Source organism: Tachyglossus aculeatus, chromosome 19 (genome assembly GCF_015852505.1).
Source record: "Tachyglossus aculeatus isolate mTacAcu1 chromosome 19, mTacAcu1.pri, whole genome shotgun sequence".
Lineage (NCBI taxonomy): Eukaryota > Metazoa > Chordata > Mammalia > Monotremata > Tachyglossidae > Tachyglossus > Tachyglossus aculeatus.
The window spans coordinates 26025600-26044333 of NC_052084.1; the positions used below are offsets into that span (position 1 = coordinate 26025600).

Sequence of the window (18734 nt, forward strand, 5' to 3'; positions counted from 1 at the left end):
CGCAGTCTCTCTGTGATTGGGAGCCCCATGTGGGACAGGGACTGTGTCCAACCCGTTTTTTTTGGTATCTACTCCAGTGCTTAGTACACTGGCACTTCGTAAGTGCTTAACAAATGCTGCAATTATTATTATTATTTTTATTCCCTTTCTGTTCTCTCGTCCCTCCCCTTGTCAGCCCAAGTCCATTTCCTCTGAGGTCTCTCTCCTTTGTTTTCCTCCCCTTCCCCAAGTTTTCCTTTTAGAAGCTCTCTTCTCCCGCTACTTCCTTCCTTCTCCCCATTCTTCCATCCTCTCCCTTCCCTTCCCCCCCCCGTCGTCCCTGGTCTCTAGCATTTCTTCAAATGGGCCTTCCCCAAATCCCGTTGACTCCAAAGCCACATCTTGGATAACCCACCCTGATGAGCCAGTGCAGGCTCGTGTAGTTGAAAGAACGTGCTTTAATTCCTCAAGCAGCAGAGAAGCAGTGTGGCTCAGTGGATAGAGCAGGGGCATGGAAATCAGAGCCCTTGGGTTCCCATCCCGGCTCTGTCACTTGTCTGCTGTGTGACCTTAACTTCTCCGAGTCTCAGTTACCTCGTCTGTAAATAGGGACTGTGTCCAATCCGATTTTTTTGTATCTACCTCAGTGCTTAGTACAGTGCCCGGCGTAGAGAGAGGCCAGCAAATAGCACATACCATAACATTTTTAGAAAAGAACTTGTACATATCTGTTCTATTCTTGTACCTATCCTATTCTTGTATATATCTATTCTTGTACCTATCTATTCTATTCTTGTACCTATCTATTCTATTCTTATACATATCTATTCTTGTACATATCTACTCTATTCTTGTACATATCTATTCTATTCTTGTACACATCTATTCTATTTATTTTATTTTGTTAGTATGTTTGGTTTTGTTCTCTGTCTCCCCCTTTTAGACTGTGAGCCCACTGTTGGGTAGGGACTGTCTCTAGATGTTGCCAATTTGAACTTCCCAGGCGCTTAGTACAGTGCTCTGCACACAGTAAGCGCTCAATAAATACAATTGATGATGATCTTTCCAGAACACGTATTGAAAGCACACATTGTGGAAGAACTGGGTGTTTATGAACCATTTTGCGGGAGGGAGGAGGGATAATTTAATTCGAAACATCTGACCTCTAGCCAACAGAGGTGCCAGTTTTTCATAAGATTAAGAGCAGGGGTTTTGTGGGGACTGAGAACTGGAATGGAATGGGTTAAGCAGTGTGGCTGAATGAATGAGTCAGTGGACCTGGGTTCTAATCCTGGCTCCTCCACTTGTCGGCTGCATAACCTTTGGCAAATGTGCCTCATTTCCCTCGTTTTCAAAATCAATCGTATTTATTGAGCGCTTACTGTGTGCAGAGCACTGTACTAAACGCTTGGGAAGTACAAGTCGGCAACACATAGAGACAGTCCCTACCCAACAGCGGGCTCCCAGTCAGAGTTCAAAACCAGTTCTCCCTCATACTTACGGTGTGAGTCCCATGTGGGATCTGGAATGTGGCTGTTAAAATGTTGCGCTGTACTTTCCCAAGCACTTAGTATGATTCATTGATTAATATTATTATTATTAATAATAATTTTTGGCATTTGGTAAGCCCTTACTATGGTCCAGGCACTGTACTAAGCGCTGGGGTGGTTACAAGCAAATTGAGTTGGACAGTTTGAGCGCAGTGCTTGCCACAGAGTAAGTGCTTAATCAGTACCACTATAATTATTAGTAATAGTCTAGGTGTGGAGTGGACACCTCTGTTGGTAAGAAAGACCCACCTCCATGATTCATGCGGATCCTCACCTAACTTCTCTGTGCCTCAGTTACCTCATCTGTAAAATGGGGATTAGGACTGTGAGCCCCCTGTGGGACAACCTGATCACCTTGTAACCTCCCCAGCACTTAGAACAGTGCTTTGCGCATAGTAAGTGCTTTGTAAATGCCATTATTATTATTATTTATGGAAGACACTTCCCACTCAGGGCATTTGGAGAGAAATCACCTCCTCTCTCCAGGAAAAGCAGGAAATCTGGGTAGAAGAGGGGCAGAATTAGATGTGTTGGAAATGCTGGACTGGAGGAGCACAGCTTAGTGGATAGAGCATCGGCCCGGGAATGAGAAGGACCTGGGACATGTCCGCAGTGTGACCTTGGGCAAGTCACTTCACTTCTCTGGGCCTCAGTTATCTCATCTGTAAAATGGGGATGAAGAACGTGAGCCCCATGTGGGATAGGGACTGTGTCCAACCCAGTTAACTTGTATTCTCCCCAGTGCTTAAAACAGTGCTTGGCCTAACAAGTGCCTAACAAGTATCGTAATTGTTATTATTATTATTATTATTATTATGGACTGGAGAAAGCTCATGGAGGCCCACTTTGAAGGAGGGAAGGAATCTGGGGAGGGAAATAATTGGATGGACTGGAGCCCTTGAATCAGCACATAGAATCAGGGCAAATAATAAATACTGGTATTTGTTAAATTATTATTTATATTTATTACTCTATTTTACTTGTACATATCTATTCTATTTATTTTATTTTGTTAGTATGTTTTGGTTTTGTTCTCTGTCTCCCCCTTTTTAGCCTGTGAGCCCACTGTTGGGTAGGGACTGTCTCTATATGTTGCCAACTTGTACTTCCCAAGCGCTTAGTACAGTGCTCTGCACACAGTAAGTGCTCAATAAATATGATTGATTGATTGATTGATTGATTAAATGCTTACTATGTGCCAAGCACTGTACTAAGGACTTGGGGTGGATACAAGCTAATCAGGTCAGACACAGTCCCTGTCCCACGTAGCGCTAATCCCCATTTTACAGATGAGGTAACTGAGGCCCAGGGAAGTGAAGAGACTTGCCCAAGGTCACACAGCAGACAAGTGGCAGAGCCAGGATCAGAACCCAGGTCCTTCTGTCTCCCAAGCCTGTGCTCTTGCCACTAGGCCATTCTGCTTCTCTGATCTAAAATTAAATCTAAAATTAAATCTAGACGACTTCTGAAGTGTGATAGTTTTTTTTTAATCCACTTGAGAAATGGTGGAATTAAAAAGATAAATCCTGATCTTTGGGCACAGGAAATTCGATGGTAACGTCATGGTGCGTAATTATGCTAGTTTTGTTAGGATCAAAGCCCAGCTTGTATATTGTAGAGGATTGCAATTTAACTTCCTGAGGGGAACCACATAATCACGGGGGAGAGCCATCTAAATTCATGGGGAACTTTTGACCTCTGCAAATAAAATTCATCCAGCTTATGCATTACTGATCTCTCCGAGATTAATTCACAGCGCTGCAAAATTTTTCTTTAATTTTATGGGCTCTTACCTGCTCTTCAGATTCCTAGAGTGGCAGTACAGAATAGTTGAAATGGCAGGGTAGCAACCGAAATGACTTCTGCTCATTTCATTTTTCTGTGGTCTAAATCAAAGCTCAGTCTCTCAGTCAGTACTGAACACATTTGGCCAGGGTTTAGCAATGGTAAGAATAATGTTTCTCCATTCTGCCTACAGTATTTTCTTTCAAGCCCTGGGATGGCAGGAAACCTTTCATTTTTCCCATTTTTTTTTAAAAAAGAAAACCATTTCTTTCCTACCTCCTCATTCAATTGAATTTTTCTCATATTCACACTGAATAGAGCAGTTAAGAAAAAAAAATCTCCCTACCTCTGTGTTGTTTAGTTTTATTTTAGGTTTGAATGTTCTTGAACTTCTCAGTGCCTCTATTTATTTTTTGTTTGGGAACATATAATTTGATGGAAGAGTCAGGCTCCCTGGGTAAGAGGTAGCCCCCTTCAATAAAATAAGAGAGCAGGATAAGGGATTTGACTTTTCCAGACCCCCTTCATAATGACTCTAAACCAGAGTCATTTATGGTCAAATTTTAAGGAAAAAGAGAAGCCACTAAGCTCTTAGCACAAAATCGTCTGTGTAGGGTTTGTCCTTGAAGACTTGTTTGCCCCTAAAGAAACCTGGCTTGCTTCAGAAAATATTTGAGTTCCGCCTATAATTATGATACTCATTAAGCACTTATGTGCCAAGCACTATACTGAGCTCTGATATAGATATAAGATGGTTAGGTCTCACTTGGCGTTCACAGTCTAATTAGGAGGAAGAATAGAAATGGGCTGGGTTGTAGGAGGAGAGAAGAGAGGTGAGGTAATAATAATAATAATAATAATAATGATAGCATTTATTAAGTGCTTACTGTGTGCAAAGCACTATTCTAAGCGCTGGGAAGGTTACAAGGTGATCGGGTTGTCCCACCGGGGGGTTCACAGTCTTCATCCCCATTTTACAGATGAGGAAACTGAGGCACAGAGAAGTGAAGTGACTTGCCCAAAGTCACACAGCTGGCAAGTGGCCGAGCCGGGATTTGAACCCATGACCTCGGACTCCAAAGCCCGGGCTCTTTCCACTGAGCCACGCTGGAATGGGCAAGGTAACTGAGTGCTTTCTAGACTGTGAGCCCGTTACTGGGTAGGGACTGTCTCTATCTGTTGCCAAATTGTACTTTCCAAGTGCTTAGTACAGTGCTTTGCACATAGTAAGTGTTCAATAAATATAATTGAATGAATGAATAATAATAATAATAATGATGGTATTTGTTAAGCGCTTACTATGTGCAAAGCACTGTTCTAAGTACTGAATAAAGCCAGTGGTGGGGAGTTTCTGTTTGATGCGCGGGTGGGTGATCAACCACTGGAGTTTCTTGAGGAGCGGGGAAACACGGCCTGAATGTTTTTATAGAAAAATAATCCGGGCAGCAGAGTGAAATATTCATTCATTCATTCAATCAAGCGTATTTATTGAGTGCTTACTGTGTGTAGGGCACTGTACAAAGCGCTTGGGAAGTATGAGTTGGCATGGACTGGAGCGGGTCGCGTTCTCATCCCCAAAATTAGGGCCTCTCAATGGCTTTTTTTGTCCGTCACCCGTTTTCCTCACCCTCTGCCCGACTCTTTCCTCTGGTCCAGCACCGTTTTTCTGCCTCCCAGGTCGACTTGACATCTGCTGTGTGAGAGGCCGGGGAATCAGCCAGAAAAGAGGCACCCCTATTCCAGCCAGAGCGGTTCGGGAGGTGGGGTTGGTCCCGGCTTGCCATCTGTTGAGAGTGATTTCTATCGAGTTTGTCCTGAATCCCATCAGCGGCTTCTCTCCTGATCCGCCACCTCCGCGTCCTTCCCCTCTTCCCCCCTCCCCACCTCCAGTGCCTGTGCTCTGCCCCTTTGGATCTGTCACGAAGAAAACGTCATTCCCAGCTGTCTATCCCATCTCCACTCGCCCTTTCCCACTCTCCTATTTGTGTGTGAATTTGTCTACCCTTACGTATGCTGATTTTATCTGTCTCCTATACACACATTCCAAGTCAGTGAATCAACTGTGTGTATTGAGGCCTCCAAAAGTCCACTAGACCACAGGATAGGCCAGTAGATTAACTCTGTCCTTACCCTGTTTGCTCACTGAATCCACCTCGGCTCACCAGGTTGTGTGGGAAATGGGGTCAACACGGCACATCAGATTGCCACGGATACGGGGGTCGCCACGGCCCATCAGGTTGCCTGGGAGATGGGATTCGCCAGGGCCCACCAGATTGCCAGGGACAGAGGGGTCCATCAGGCTATTGGGGAGATGAGGGTATCAAGCGCTTAGTACAGTGCTCTGCACACAGTAAGCGCTCAATAAATACGATTGATTGATTGAGGGTCACCACTGGCCCATCAGGTTCCTGGGAGATGGAGACCTCGCTGGCCCATCCGGCTGTCTGGGAGACAGAGGTGGAAAGTCTGGTTATCCGGAGTGGACTTGGTCTTCTCCATAGCGCTTGGTAAATCTTTTCCTCCTGGAGGCAGCTTGGGAATCGTGGTGGTAAAGCATGAGAAATTGGCCCAGGTTGAAAGGAGATGGGGGGAGGACCTAGATATTTGCAGTGTGGCCTAGTGGCTAGAGCCCGGGCTTGGGAGTCAGAAGGACCCGGTTTCTAATCCCGGCTCTGCCGCTCGTCTGCTGTGTGACCTTGGGCAAGTCCCCTGCTCCTCTGGGCCTCAGGTACCTCCTTTGTAAAATGGGGATTAAGACTGTGAGCCCCATGTGGGACAGGGGCTGTGTCCAACCGGATTACCTTCTATCTATCCCAGTGCTTAGAACCCATAGTAAGCACTTAACAAGTACTATTATGTACTACTACTACTATAAGTTGCCAACTTGTACTTCCCAAGCGCTTAGTACAGTGCTCTGCACACAGTAAGTGCTCAATAAATACGATTGATTGATTGATTTTTAAAAAAAGAAGCTTCAGGGTAGCCATAAGGTGATGAATGATGTTGCTTTGGTTTGTTTTGGCAGGTGTGAATAACGGGCGAAAGCAGACATCCCCTTTCCAAGATGGAGGACGGGAAGCCCGTCTGGGCTCCGCATCCAACCGATGGATTTCAGATGGGAAACATCGTGGATATCGGTCCAGACAACTTAACGATCGAATCGCTCAACCAAAAGGGCAAGGTGAGGTCCTCAACAGGAACAGAAGATGTGGCTGGTGGAATTCAATCGGTTGTGTTTATTGAGTGCTGACTGTGTGCAGAACACTGTACTAAGCGCTTGGGAGAGTAATAATAATAATAGGATGATGGGTTTGTTACTATGTGTCAAACAGTGTTCTAAGCGCTGGGGTGGATACAGGCTAATCAGATTGGACAGAGTCCTTTTCCCAAATGGGGCTCCTAATCCCCATTTTCCAGCTGAGGTAACTGAGGCCCAGAGAAGTGAAGCGGTTTGCCCAAGGTCACCCTGCTGACAAGTGGCCGAGCGGGATTAAAACCCAGATCCGTATGACCAGGCTGTATCCCCTGGTCCACGCAATAACAGGGTTGGTAGGCACGTTCCCTGGTCGCAACGGTCTCACGTTTTAGAGGGGACTGAATTTATAGCCGCCTGTTTTTCGTTTCTCGTCACTAAAGAATAAAAGTGCAAGGGAATTATATATGTGCGGCACAGTCTCCTCCTTGGAGCATCTAACAGAGCCACTTAGCCCCACTGGACGGGGCGTGTGGGAACTGGGGACAGCTGGATCTCCAAACAGCTGCTGCCTGGAGAATTGAAAGGGGGCTCATGCAAATGTGGACAGCAGAGTAAACAACTTAAAGACATTACAGCCTGGTCTCTAACTACCCATAATAGCAGGTGGACCGTGGGGAGATTAATAATAGTACTAATAATAATATTTGTTCAGTGCTTTCTATGTGCCAGGCACTGCACTAAGTGCTGGGGAAGAGAAAAGATAGATAATTGGATTGGACACAGTCCCTGCCCCACATAAAGCTCACAGACTCAATCCCCATTTTATGTATGAGGGAACTGAGGCCCAGAGAAGTGAGGTGACTTACCCAAGGTCACACAGCGGGGCTGGGATTAGAACGCAGGTCCTTCTGAGTCCCAGGCCGGGGCTCTAGCCACTCGGCCACGCTGGGAAAACCCATTGGGTGGGTGGCAGTTGGGTTGGGGACGCTCTCCAAGCGAAGTCTTTGCGAAGATGGTCTTACCAAGAGGTCTTGAAAACAGAGGCATGTCCTGTGTGGGATAGAGCGTTAGTACAGAGTTCTTGTTTGGAAACAATAACACCAATTCTTTTTTATAAACAATGCAGGAAAGGGGGTCCTTCAGATATCAGTCTTTTCAGCCACACACACATTCTCTCTCTCCACATTTGTCTAAAACACCCCCCCCCCCCCAGTATATATATATATTTGGGCACCTGAAGGAGATTGGATTAGACAAGGGAGCATATTACAATTCTAGATTTTTGTCAGTTTTCCTATTGCCATTTTGGGAAAGGCATATAGTATTTGTTAAATGCACACTATGTGTTAAGCACTATTCTAAGCACTGGGGTAATTATAAGTTAATTAGATAGGTTTCAGTCCCTGTCCCACCTGGGGCTCACCATCTAAGTAGGAGGGAGAACGGGGATTGAATTTCATTTTACAGTTGAGGAAACTGAGGCACAGAGACGTTAAATGGCTTGCCCAAGGTCACACAGGCAGACAATAATAATAATTGTGATATTTGTGAAGTGCTATATGCCCCAAACCGTACTAAATGCTAGGGTGGTGACAAGCAAGTTGGATTGGTCACGGTATCTGCCCTACACGGGACTCACAGTCTTAATCCCCATTTTACAGGTGAGATAACTGAGGCCCCGAGAAGTGAAGTGACTTGCCCAAGGTCATACAGCAGATAAGTAGCAGGGCTGAGATTACAATCCAGGTCTTTCGGACTCCCAGGCCACACTGCATCCATTCCCTCCCCCCCCACAACACACATATACAACCCACACGAATTCCGACTAGATATTAGGAAGCTAAAGGAGAAAACATTAGGGTGCCCTGAATCCACTGAAGACAATGAAGCAAATTACAATTATAAATTATTTCAGTTTTCTGAAAGCCCTCAACAGATCGACACATTTCAATAAGAAGAAATGTTTGTGAAACAGAATACCTCCCAAATACAAAGTAGCAAGCATTTTAATAGTCTAGCGAAACATACTTATTTTGTCATGTGACTTCTCTCCTCCTGGAGATGAGACACAAACAAGGAGTAGGTCTCTGAGGATATTTCTATGCAATAAGTGTCCTGCTACTATAAACAACCTAGGAATGTAAATTCACTTCAGATGTTGGAAGTCAATGACACTTTAAAAGTTGCAAAGTGTCAGGAAAAGAGAAAGTGGAGAATTTCATAGTATTGCTTGGTTCCCTCCCCGCCCAAAACATACAATTAAAGTACATATTTTGATTGGGGAAATAAGGCAATCAAAATTCAGTCTTTGAGGTGGTCACTATCATTCATACACACGCACAACTCCACACCCACACTTATTTCTGACAACCCCCTAACAGCTTTTTCACCAATGGAAACTTTAAGCCGAAGGGGTTAGGTTTTTGGAAAAATTCAATTTGCCGCTACTATTAAGAAGATTGGTCTAGATAGGCTCTGGTTGCTCTCCAGAGATAGAGCCAAGTGTTACATGAGAGCAAATGTTCTCCACCCCAAGATATTATCTTTAATACCAGAAGGCAACTGTAGTATTTGAAAGGTACAAGAAGGACTCTTTTTATTCATGAAACTGATGAGCTTTATGGCTCCAATAGCCTGTTCGTCCTGAATCCACTCATTTAAATGTCTGGATAACAAGAGAATATGTAAACCCTCCTCTCAGAAAACGAAAGTAGTTTTTTTTTTTTTTTAACGTTTCTGTGTTTGCATGTTTTCTCTTCTCAAGTACACCCCCTTCTCCTGTATTGCTAGGGTTATGTTCTTGCAAATAGTCACATTCAAGAAAACTGTCTTTAATACCCATTTTGATGACCCTTGCAGAAGCACAAAGTAATTTCTCTTTACAACGCAGCTGACAAAGCCCAGACAGGGTAACCCTGCCTCTAGACTGTAAACTCGTTGTGGGCTGGGAATGTGTCTGTTGTATTGTTATATTGTACTCTCCCATACGCTTAGTACAGTGCTCTGTACACAGTGAGCGCTCAGTAAATACGATTGACTAATTCCCTGGCCAAAATGCTTAGCAAAAACCCGTGTTATGGTAGAAGTGAGAGTAGTATTTCACAACGTGTAGCATGCTCTCCTACAACCTTCTAGAGCAATTGAATTCAATATTAAGGCAGGGTTTGTTAGAACCTAGGATGTTTGTTTACTGATTTTCATCTTTTAATGTGAAGTCAGTCAAAATTCAGTCTTTGAGGTGGTCACTATCATTCATACACACGCACAACTCCACACCCACACTTATTTCTGACAACCCCCTAACAGCTTTTTCACCAATGGAAACTTTAAGCCGAAGGGGTTAGGTTTCACTGTAATAGTACAGTGAAATTAGTGAAATCCTTGCTTTGACATCAGCTGGTTAAATTGAGAATTCTTGTGTTTGAAATATTAAAATATTGTGTTACTATATGGGTGCCTTGTTGTATATTCAGCGTGTAAATAGAATCTTTGGCTCAATTTATTTTGTAATTTATATCTGTTATTTATTTATATTAATGCCCGTCTCCCGCTCTAGACCTTGAGCTTGTTGTGAGCAGGCAATATGACCGCTTGTTATTATATTGTACTCTCCAAAGCGCTTATACAATGCTGTGCACAATGCTTTCCATGCTTTGAATTTTGACTCCTGTAGTTTACATCTAAACAATGCCTGTATTTTCAATTGACAGACTTTTCTAGCTCTCATAAACCAAGTGTTTCCTGCGGAAGAAGACAGTGGGAAGGATGTGGAAGATAACTGTAAGTGACACGTGTTAATATGGAAACTTCTAGAAGTACAGCTGTTCTTCTGGACAGAAAAGAATCAAAGCTTCATTCAAAGTTCCCACAGATGTGTTTTGGGCTTAAAAATTCTGAAGCGGAGCAGCATGGGCTTGAGAGTCAGAAGGACCTGGGTTCTAATTCTGACTCTGCCATTTGTCTGTGTACCTTGGGCAAGCCACTTCACTTCTCTGGGCCTCAGTTCCTTCCTCCATAATGTGGGAATTAAGACTGTGAGCCCCAAGTGGGACATGGACTGTGTCGAGCCAATTAGCTTGTTTCTATCTCAGTGCATAGTACAGTGCCTGAAACATATTAAGCGCCTAACAAATACCATAAGAGAAAAAAGGAACTGAAATCTGCCGGCATTTAGAAGAAATAATAGTAATAATAGTGATTATAGTATTTATTAAGCACATGCTATGTACCAAGCACTATGCTAAGCCCTGGGAATAATTTAACTGGGTATAGTCCATCGATCAGTCAGTGGTATTTATTGAATGCTTATTGTGGGCAGAGGACTGTACTAAGTGCTTGGGAGAATACAATGCAACAGAGCACCTGTATATATGTATATATGTTTGTACATATTTATTACTCTATTAATTTATTTTACTTGTACATATCTATTCTATTTATTTTATTTTGTTAGTATGTTTGGTTTTGTTCTCTGTCTCCCCCTTTTAGACTGTGAGCCCACTGTTGGGTAGGGACTGTCTCTATATGTTGCCAATTTGTACTTCCCAAGCACTTAGTACAGTGCTCTGCACATAGTAAGCGCTCAGTAAATACGATTGATGATGATGATGGTAGATACTTTCATTCCCCTCACTAGGGCTCTCAGTTTAAGAGGAAGAGAACACAGATATTTTATCTTTGTTTTACAGATGAGGAAACTGAGGCCCGGAGAAATTAAGGGATTTGCCCAAAGTCACATAACAGGCATCTGGTGAAGCCAGGATTAAAACCCAGGTTTTCTGACTCTCAGTCCTGCGGACTTTCCATTAGGCCATCCTGCCTTCTCGGTGTTTAAGTCACTTTAAAAGAGGTTTTTTATTTGTCTCTTTCCCACAGTTGCTTTTGCTAAGTATGAGGGATTTTTTTTCCCTATTAATCAGTCGATAAATAGTACAGTGCACTATCCTAAGTTCTTGGGAGAGTACAGTAGATTAAGTATAAATTATCCCTGCCCTTGAGGAGTTATCGGTCTCATGGGAGAAGAGAGGCACGAAATAAATTACAGGTAGAAGGCAGATGTTGTTCTAACTTTTCCACTGGTGTTTCTGCCAGGTATGAGAAGACTTTTTTAAAATAATGGTGGTGTTTGTTAGGTGCTTCGTTTGTGGCAAGCGTTCTCCTAAGTGCGGGAGTAGTAAGATAATTAGGTCCCACATGGGACCCACAGTCTAAGTAGGGTGGAAAACAGGTATCAAATCCCCATTGCGCAGTTTTGGAAAGGAGAACCAGAGAAGTTAAGTGACTTGCCCAGGGTCACACAGCGGGTTGAGCCAGAATTAGAACCCAGGTTCCCTGACTACACAGGCCTACTAAGCCGTGTTTCTACAATACTAGTGATTGTACTGTTCTGTTGCCTTCCTATAGGATTATGTTGATGTTCTCCTGTGTTAAATGAGATGGAGATCTTCGTCCTGGTATACATTCTTGAAAAAGTTGAAGCTGAAGTAATTTTCCCTAGATAATTTTCTCTTATCATCCTGGCATAGATTCTCTAAAAAGTTGACATTGAAGTAATGAAAAAGACTTGGTTACTTATGAAAAAGCACACATTAACCAGCTTTGTTACATAATAGCTAATTTCAGAACACTTAGAGAATTTCCTCTTTGGACACATAAAATTTCCATACTCTATTTTGGAAAATGACCTGCTTTTCAATGAAAAATTTCTGTAATTTAGCATCGTATTTCAGACTGTATACCAGAGTATAAAACCGAGGTCAGAGCTAATTTGAAATGCCGATAATTGGCCAAGTTTTTTTGCTAGGTTTGAAAAGAAGACCTTTCTTTTGTTTTTTTCTCCTCTACAATGTGTGTCAAATACAATTTTATGTCAGAAAATGTTTCTCCCCTAAATTTCCCCCAAATCACTTTGGCGTAAGGATGGCAAATTCATCTGTGAAAGTGCTACATACTGGAAAATGACAGAAATACGGTGATCAGTCACTCAATCGTATTTATTGAGCATTTACTGTGTGCAGAGCACTGTACTAAGCGCTTGGGAGAGTACAATATAATGGAGTTGGCAGGCTGCTTTACAAGTCTAGAGGGGTATAAAGACATTAATATAAATAAGTAAATTATGGATAGGTACATAAGTGCTGTGGGGCTGAGAGGGGTGACAGTTGCAAATACAAGTTCAATCCTTTCAGTCAGTCCATCAATCAGTCAGTGGTATTTATTGAGCGCTTACTTTGTGCAGACCACTGTACTAAACGCCTGGGAGAGTCCAATACAATAATAAATACAATCGATTGATTGTTAGATACCACGTTACCACTTCAGATTGTGCTGGTGTGTTAGTCTACACTGTGAGCCCATTGTGGGCGGGGATTGTCTCTACTTGTTGCTGAATTGTACTTTCCAAGCGCTTAGTACAGTGCTCTGCACACAGTAAGCGCTCAATAAATACGTTTGAATGAATTGTGGCAGCTCTGCTGGATTTCTTTTATCCAGAAGTGAGTTTTCATCTAATTGATTCATCTAATCAACTGATTGGCCATCCTGAATATGTACTAGAACTGACTTACTCCCTTTGAGGCACATATCAACCCCTTTTTTGTATTCCTTAGCTCTTGGCTGAAGAAATAATGTAACGTAATAAAATAATAATAGTAATGGCATTTGGTAAGCGCTTACTAAGTGCCAGGCACTGTACTATTCAAGCAAATCGGGCTGGACACGGTCCCTGTCCCACGTGAGTTCGTAGTCTCAATCTCCGTCTAACAAATGAGGGAGTTGAGGCCCAGAGAAGTGAAGTGACTTGCCCAGGGTCACGCAGCAAACGAGTGGCAGAGCCGAGATTAGAACCCATGACCTTCCGTCTCCCAGACCCGTGCTGTACTCACTACGTCATACTAATTCCCTGCTCGCATTTGCTGCTCACGTTTAACGTTCCTTAGCGGAATGAGCAGGGCCCTGGGAGTCAGAGGACCTGGGTTTGAATTCTGCTCCATCACTTGTCGGATGAGTGACCTTGGGCAAGTCACTTCACTTCTCTGGGCCTCAGTTCCCTCATCTGTAAAATGGGGAAGAAGACAGTGAGCCCCACATGGGACATGGACTGTGTCCGACCTGATTACCTTGAATCTGCCTCAGTTCTCAGTGCAGTGTCTGACACATAGTAAGCGCTTAATAAGTACTATTAAATGCCTCCCCCAAAACAAAAAAGAACCATTGAAGTAATGTAGGTCAAATAATTTAAATGTTCTTATTTCATCCCTGATTCCCTCTAGACTGTAAGCTCCTTGTGGGCAGGAAATGTGTCTACCAACTCTGTTGTAGTATAGTCTCTCAAGCGCTTAGTAAAGTGCTGTGGACACAGTAAGCGCTGAAAAAATATGATTGATTAGGAAGGCAGAGTTCAACTAAGGTTTACAGGGTTTAATCAATTCAAACTAATTTAAGCAACATTGAACTGTACGTCCATACATAAATAACAATTCGATCTTACGGAAAATAATTCCAGGCATTAGAAAAAGGGAGTATTCCCCCCCCACCATCTGATCTATTCTGAGCTAGACTAATTTCTGATCTGTTGACTAATCATCAACAGAAACTATGCCTAACAGCTTTAAAGAAAGTTTAGAAAAAGGCTATTAAGCTAGCCAAAGTTAACTTGCAATTCCTCTGAAGTTTTTTTTTTTTTTACGGTAGTTCAGTCATCTGGTTTAAAATCGAGTCCTGCAAGCGTTGGCACTCCTAGGCAAAAAGTAATCCTCAGCTGACTCAGAACTCCGTAGATTAATCCCCCCCAAAAAACACATAGAAAGCACTTCACAAATATCATAGTCATCCTCAAACAAGTCACAGGCAATTATCAGAAAGACATTTCGTCAGCAATTTGTTGGCAAAAAGCTCAGCGATCGACAAAATCACCAGATTCTCCCTCCCGCCTCTCCACGCCCCACTGTTCAGTCAGTAGGACGGAGTCCCAAATCCCTGACTTTATTGGAGGAAAATGTCCCCCAAAGAAGTATTGTTCTTCCTTTAATCGCCATCAAACCAGCGGTATTTTTTGAGCGCTTAACAGTGTACTAAGCTCCCGAGAGAGCACAGTGTAACAGAGTTGGTAGACACATTCCCTGCCCACGTTTTGAAGCGATCAACATTTGGATATGAAAACACCGACTCCAATGGGAAACAAGTCCTCAGACCTGCTTTTCCAGCACATGCCAATGATTGTTTTGTGTGTTGCATGGCAGGTTGCTTAAATAAATACTTGGTGTTTGGGTACGTAAGTTCTTTATCAGTTGCTGTTTTCCTAGAGATTCAAAGTAAAATAATATTGGCCACCTACTCTATTGTATCAATCAGTGGTATTTATTGAGAGCTTACTTTGTGCCGAGGATTGTACCAAGTGCTTGGAAAAGTGCAATACAGTAGAGTTGGTAGGTAGACGTTTCCTACCCACAGGGAGCTTACCGTGCTTTGCACACATCAAGTTCTCATCATCATCATTATCAATCATATTTATTGAGCGCTTACTGTGTGCAGAGCACTGTACTAAGTGCTTGGGAACTACAAGTTGGCAACATATAGAGACAGTCCCTACCCAACAGTGGGCTCACAGTCTAAAAGGGGGAGACAGAGAACAAAACCAAACATACTAACAAAATAAAATAAATAGAATAGATATGTACAAGTAAAATAAATAAATAGAGTAATAAATATGTACAAACATATATACATATATACAGGGGCTGTGGGGAAGGGAAGGAGGTAAGATGGGGGGGATGGAGAGGGGGACGAGTAAATGCCATGAATCTATTTTGTGTTTCTCTTTTGCCAAAGTCATGTAAAACCTTCTTTTCCTTTCATAGGTTCACTGATGTACTTAAATGAAGCCACCCTCCTCCACAATATCAAAGTGCGATATGGTAAAGACCGAATTTATGTAAGTAATGGATGTTTGCAGATACAATTGTACCTGCTGAACTCTTGCGTTCCACTATTAAACTAAAGTGGGACATCTGGAATTTTGCTTAAGAAATTTTGGAAATGATTTGGTTGCCTGTGCGATTTGACTAGGCAGATGTGCTTTAAAGTTGCCCATCCTTTTTTTAAAGTATTTGATAAACCCTTACTATGTGCCGGGGTTGATACAGGGATAATAAGGCTGGACATTATCCCTGTCCCACTTGGGGCTCACAGTCTGAATTCCCGTTTTACAGATGAAGTAACTGAGCCACGGAGAAGGGAAGTGACTTATGCAGGGTCACAAAGCGGAACAGTTATGATGTTGGGAATAGAGCCCAGGTCCTCTAGCTCCCAGGCCCGTGCCCTATCCCCAAATTCCCGATTTCTGTAAAGACAGCAACCGCACAGCAACCTGAAGATACGCAGAGCATTGTACTAAGCGCTTGGGAGAGTACAGTAAAACAGAGTTGGTAGACCGGTTCCCTGCCCACAACGAGTTTACAGTCTAGAGGGTGTTATGGTTAACATCAGGTCTTCTAGACCGGGAGCCCGTTGTTGGGTAGGGACCGTCTCTATCTGTTGCCAACTTGTACTTCCCAAGTGCTTAGTACAGTGCTCTGCGCACAGTAAGTGCTCAATAAATACGATTGAATGAATCAAATAGTTTAGCCAGGTTGTCCCTGGTATGCTTGAATTAAGATTTAATAATAATTGTGGTATTTGTTAAGCGCTTACTATGTGCCAGGCACTCTACTGCCAGGCCTGGGGTGGATACAAGCAAATCTGCTTTGACACAATCCTTTTCTCACGGGGAGCTCCCAGAGGAGCAGCAAGAGCCCGGGCTTGGGAGTCCGAGGTCGTGGGTTCTAATCCCGGTTCTGCCACTTGTCTGCTGCGTGACCTTGGGCAAGTCGCTTCACTTCTCTGGGCCTCAGTTACCTCATCTGTAAAAGGGGGATTGAGACTGTGAGCCCCACGTGGGACAACCTGATTACCTTGTATTGGCCCCAGTACTTAGAACAGTGCTTGGCACATAGTACCCGCTTACCAAATACCATCATTATTAGTATTGCTCCCCATTTTACAGATGAGGAAACTGAGGCACAGAGGAGTGAAGTGTCTTGCCCAAGGTCAGACAGCAGACACGATTTAGAACGGGATAACAAAGAGGCTTATATTCTAGGCTGTTAAAGTGTCTTGCTTGCGGTAAATTGCTCTGCTGGTAGAGTTCTCGTCTTTCCAAAGATGAGGCTCCCTTTCTTCATTATTTTTGAAAGAAGAAAACACCTGGCTTCTTTGACACCTCCTGTCTCAGATGACCATCTTAATCTTTTAAATTGCTCTCACATTGCTTAATTGTCCTTAATTAATTCTGACTAAATTACACTTAGCCTTTGTCATCTGTCCTAGCAATGACAGCTGTGAAACAGAACTCACAGAAGTCTTGCCAAGCCCACCCCTTCATCTTTTAAATTTTCTCATACCTTTACGCATTGTTTTAACTTTTCAAAATAGAAAGACAACAGGTTTAAAATACTCGTCGATTAAACGCTAATGATTATAAGACCAGATGTAGTAAAATATAATCTCAAAATATTTAGGTCTATTGGGAACAGCAGAACGTCCTTCTGTTTCATGACATCTATTAGCTTTGCCGTCACCAAGTTATTTGCCGGATTAAGTAGTTGTGGCTGGTTTTTGAGATAACCTAAAGCAGAATAGTGGAAATAGAAAACGGAATAATGGTCTCTGCTTTATCCCAGTCCTCTGCGACCTCTCGCTTACCTTTGACCTGTGGATTACTCCCTTCAGCTAGGAATCCTGTCTAACCTCAGTTTTACTGATGATTCCATCCTGGCTCTCCTCTTAGCTCTTTGACCTCTCCTTAGTCTCTTTTTCTGACTTTTCTTCTGCCTCTCACCTGATAACCGTGGGTGTCCCTCAAACATCTCGCCCAAGTCTCTCGGGGTGATTTCAGGCAAGTTAATTTTTCCGTACCCCAGTTTGCTCAGCTGTAAGGAGAGGATTAGATCCTTTTTCTTCCTCCACTTAGACTGTGAGCCCCATGAGGGCCAGGGGCTGTTTCTGATCTGCTTTATAAAATGGAGAAACTGAGAACCCAAATAGGTTAAGTCACTTGCCCGTGGATATAGAGTAGACCAGTTATAGAGCTGGGACACCAACTCTGGTTTTCTGACTCTCAGATCCGTGCTCAATCCGTGCTGCCTCTGACTTTGATAATGATAGTAATAATAGTTAATAATAATAATAATGATATGCCAAGCACTGTACTAAGCGCTGGGGTTGATACAAGTTAATCAGGTCGCCCGTGGAGTTCACATTCTAAGAAGGAAGGAGAATAAGTATTGAATCCCCATTTTACAGATTGGGGGGACCTGAGGCCCAGAGAAGTGAAGTGTCTCACCCAAAGTCACACAGCAGTAAGTTGGTGGAGCGGAGATTAGAACCCAGGCCCTCTGATTCCCAGGCCCGTGCTCTTTCCACTAGACCACACTGCTTCCCTTGATGTTTTCCTTGACTCCTTGCTCTCGCCTTTCACATTCAGTCTGGCACTAAATCTTATCTGATTTTCCACCCCAACATCTTCTAACCATGTCCTTTTCTGTCCATTCCGATGTTTACGACCCTGGTCCATGGGGCTGTCATATCCCATATTTGTTCCCTTTTACCTTTCCTGCCTTCATCCTCTTCCCTTTCCTCTTCCCCCTGCCTCATTTTCTGGAAACATTTTTCCTCACCCATCATTCAGCTCCTCAGGCGCCTCCAGCTTCGATCCATTTCCTCTTTGCATTAAGCAGAAACTCCTGACATCGAAGGCACTCAATCAGCGCTCTCCTTCCTACTCATCCACTTTCTTGTCCCATTTCACCCCAGCTCACACGTTTTTTCTGCTTCCTTCCCTTTTCAATCTGCCAGCCCACAGCTCTCTCCATTTTCAAATCCCTTCTGAAATCCCACTTCCTCCAGGAAGTCTTCCTTGATTGATTGCTTCCTCCCCAATTATCAATTTTGTGTCAACTCCACATTTTTAAACACAAAGCCCCCTGTAGCATTTCAGTACGTATAGACATGCATACTTTATATATATATGTGTATATATATATATATATCCATCTTTCCATTCTCCTTTTCCTCTTATCCATATTTATTTTGTATGCCACTTCGGACGTATCTTGCAATATTTGATTTTCTTTTCCCCACGGTTATTTTATTTCCTTAAAAAGAGATTCTAGCGCCTTAATTCAGAT

General features: G+C 43.1%; 1 protein-coding gene across 7 annotated transcripts in view; it reads left to right on the top strand.

Moving 5' to 3' along the window:
- MYO6 (myosin VI) overlaps positions 1-18734 on the top strand; it is a 172731-nt gene that overhangs the window by 66466 nt on the left and 87531 nt on the right. For all 7 annotated transcript variants that reach the window (XM_038760724.1, XM_038760726.1, XM_038760728.1 and 4 more), the window contains exons 2-4: positions 6340-6495; positions 10221-10290; positions 15369-15442. In XM_038760724.1, coding sequence (XP_038616652.1) covers positions 6379-6495; positions 10221-10290; positions 15369-15442 — 261 coding nt within the window. In that variant the 5' untranslated portion in view covers positions 6340-6378. The remainder of the gene's footprint in view (positions 1-6339; positions 6496-10220; positions 10291-15368; positions 15443-18734) is intronic.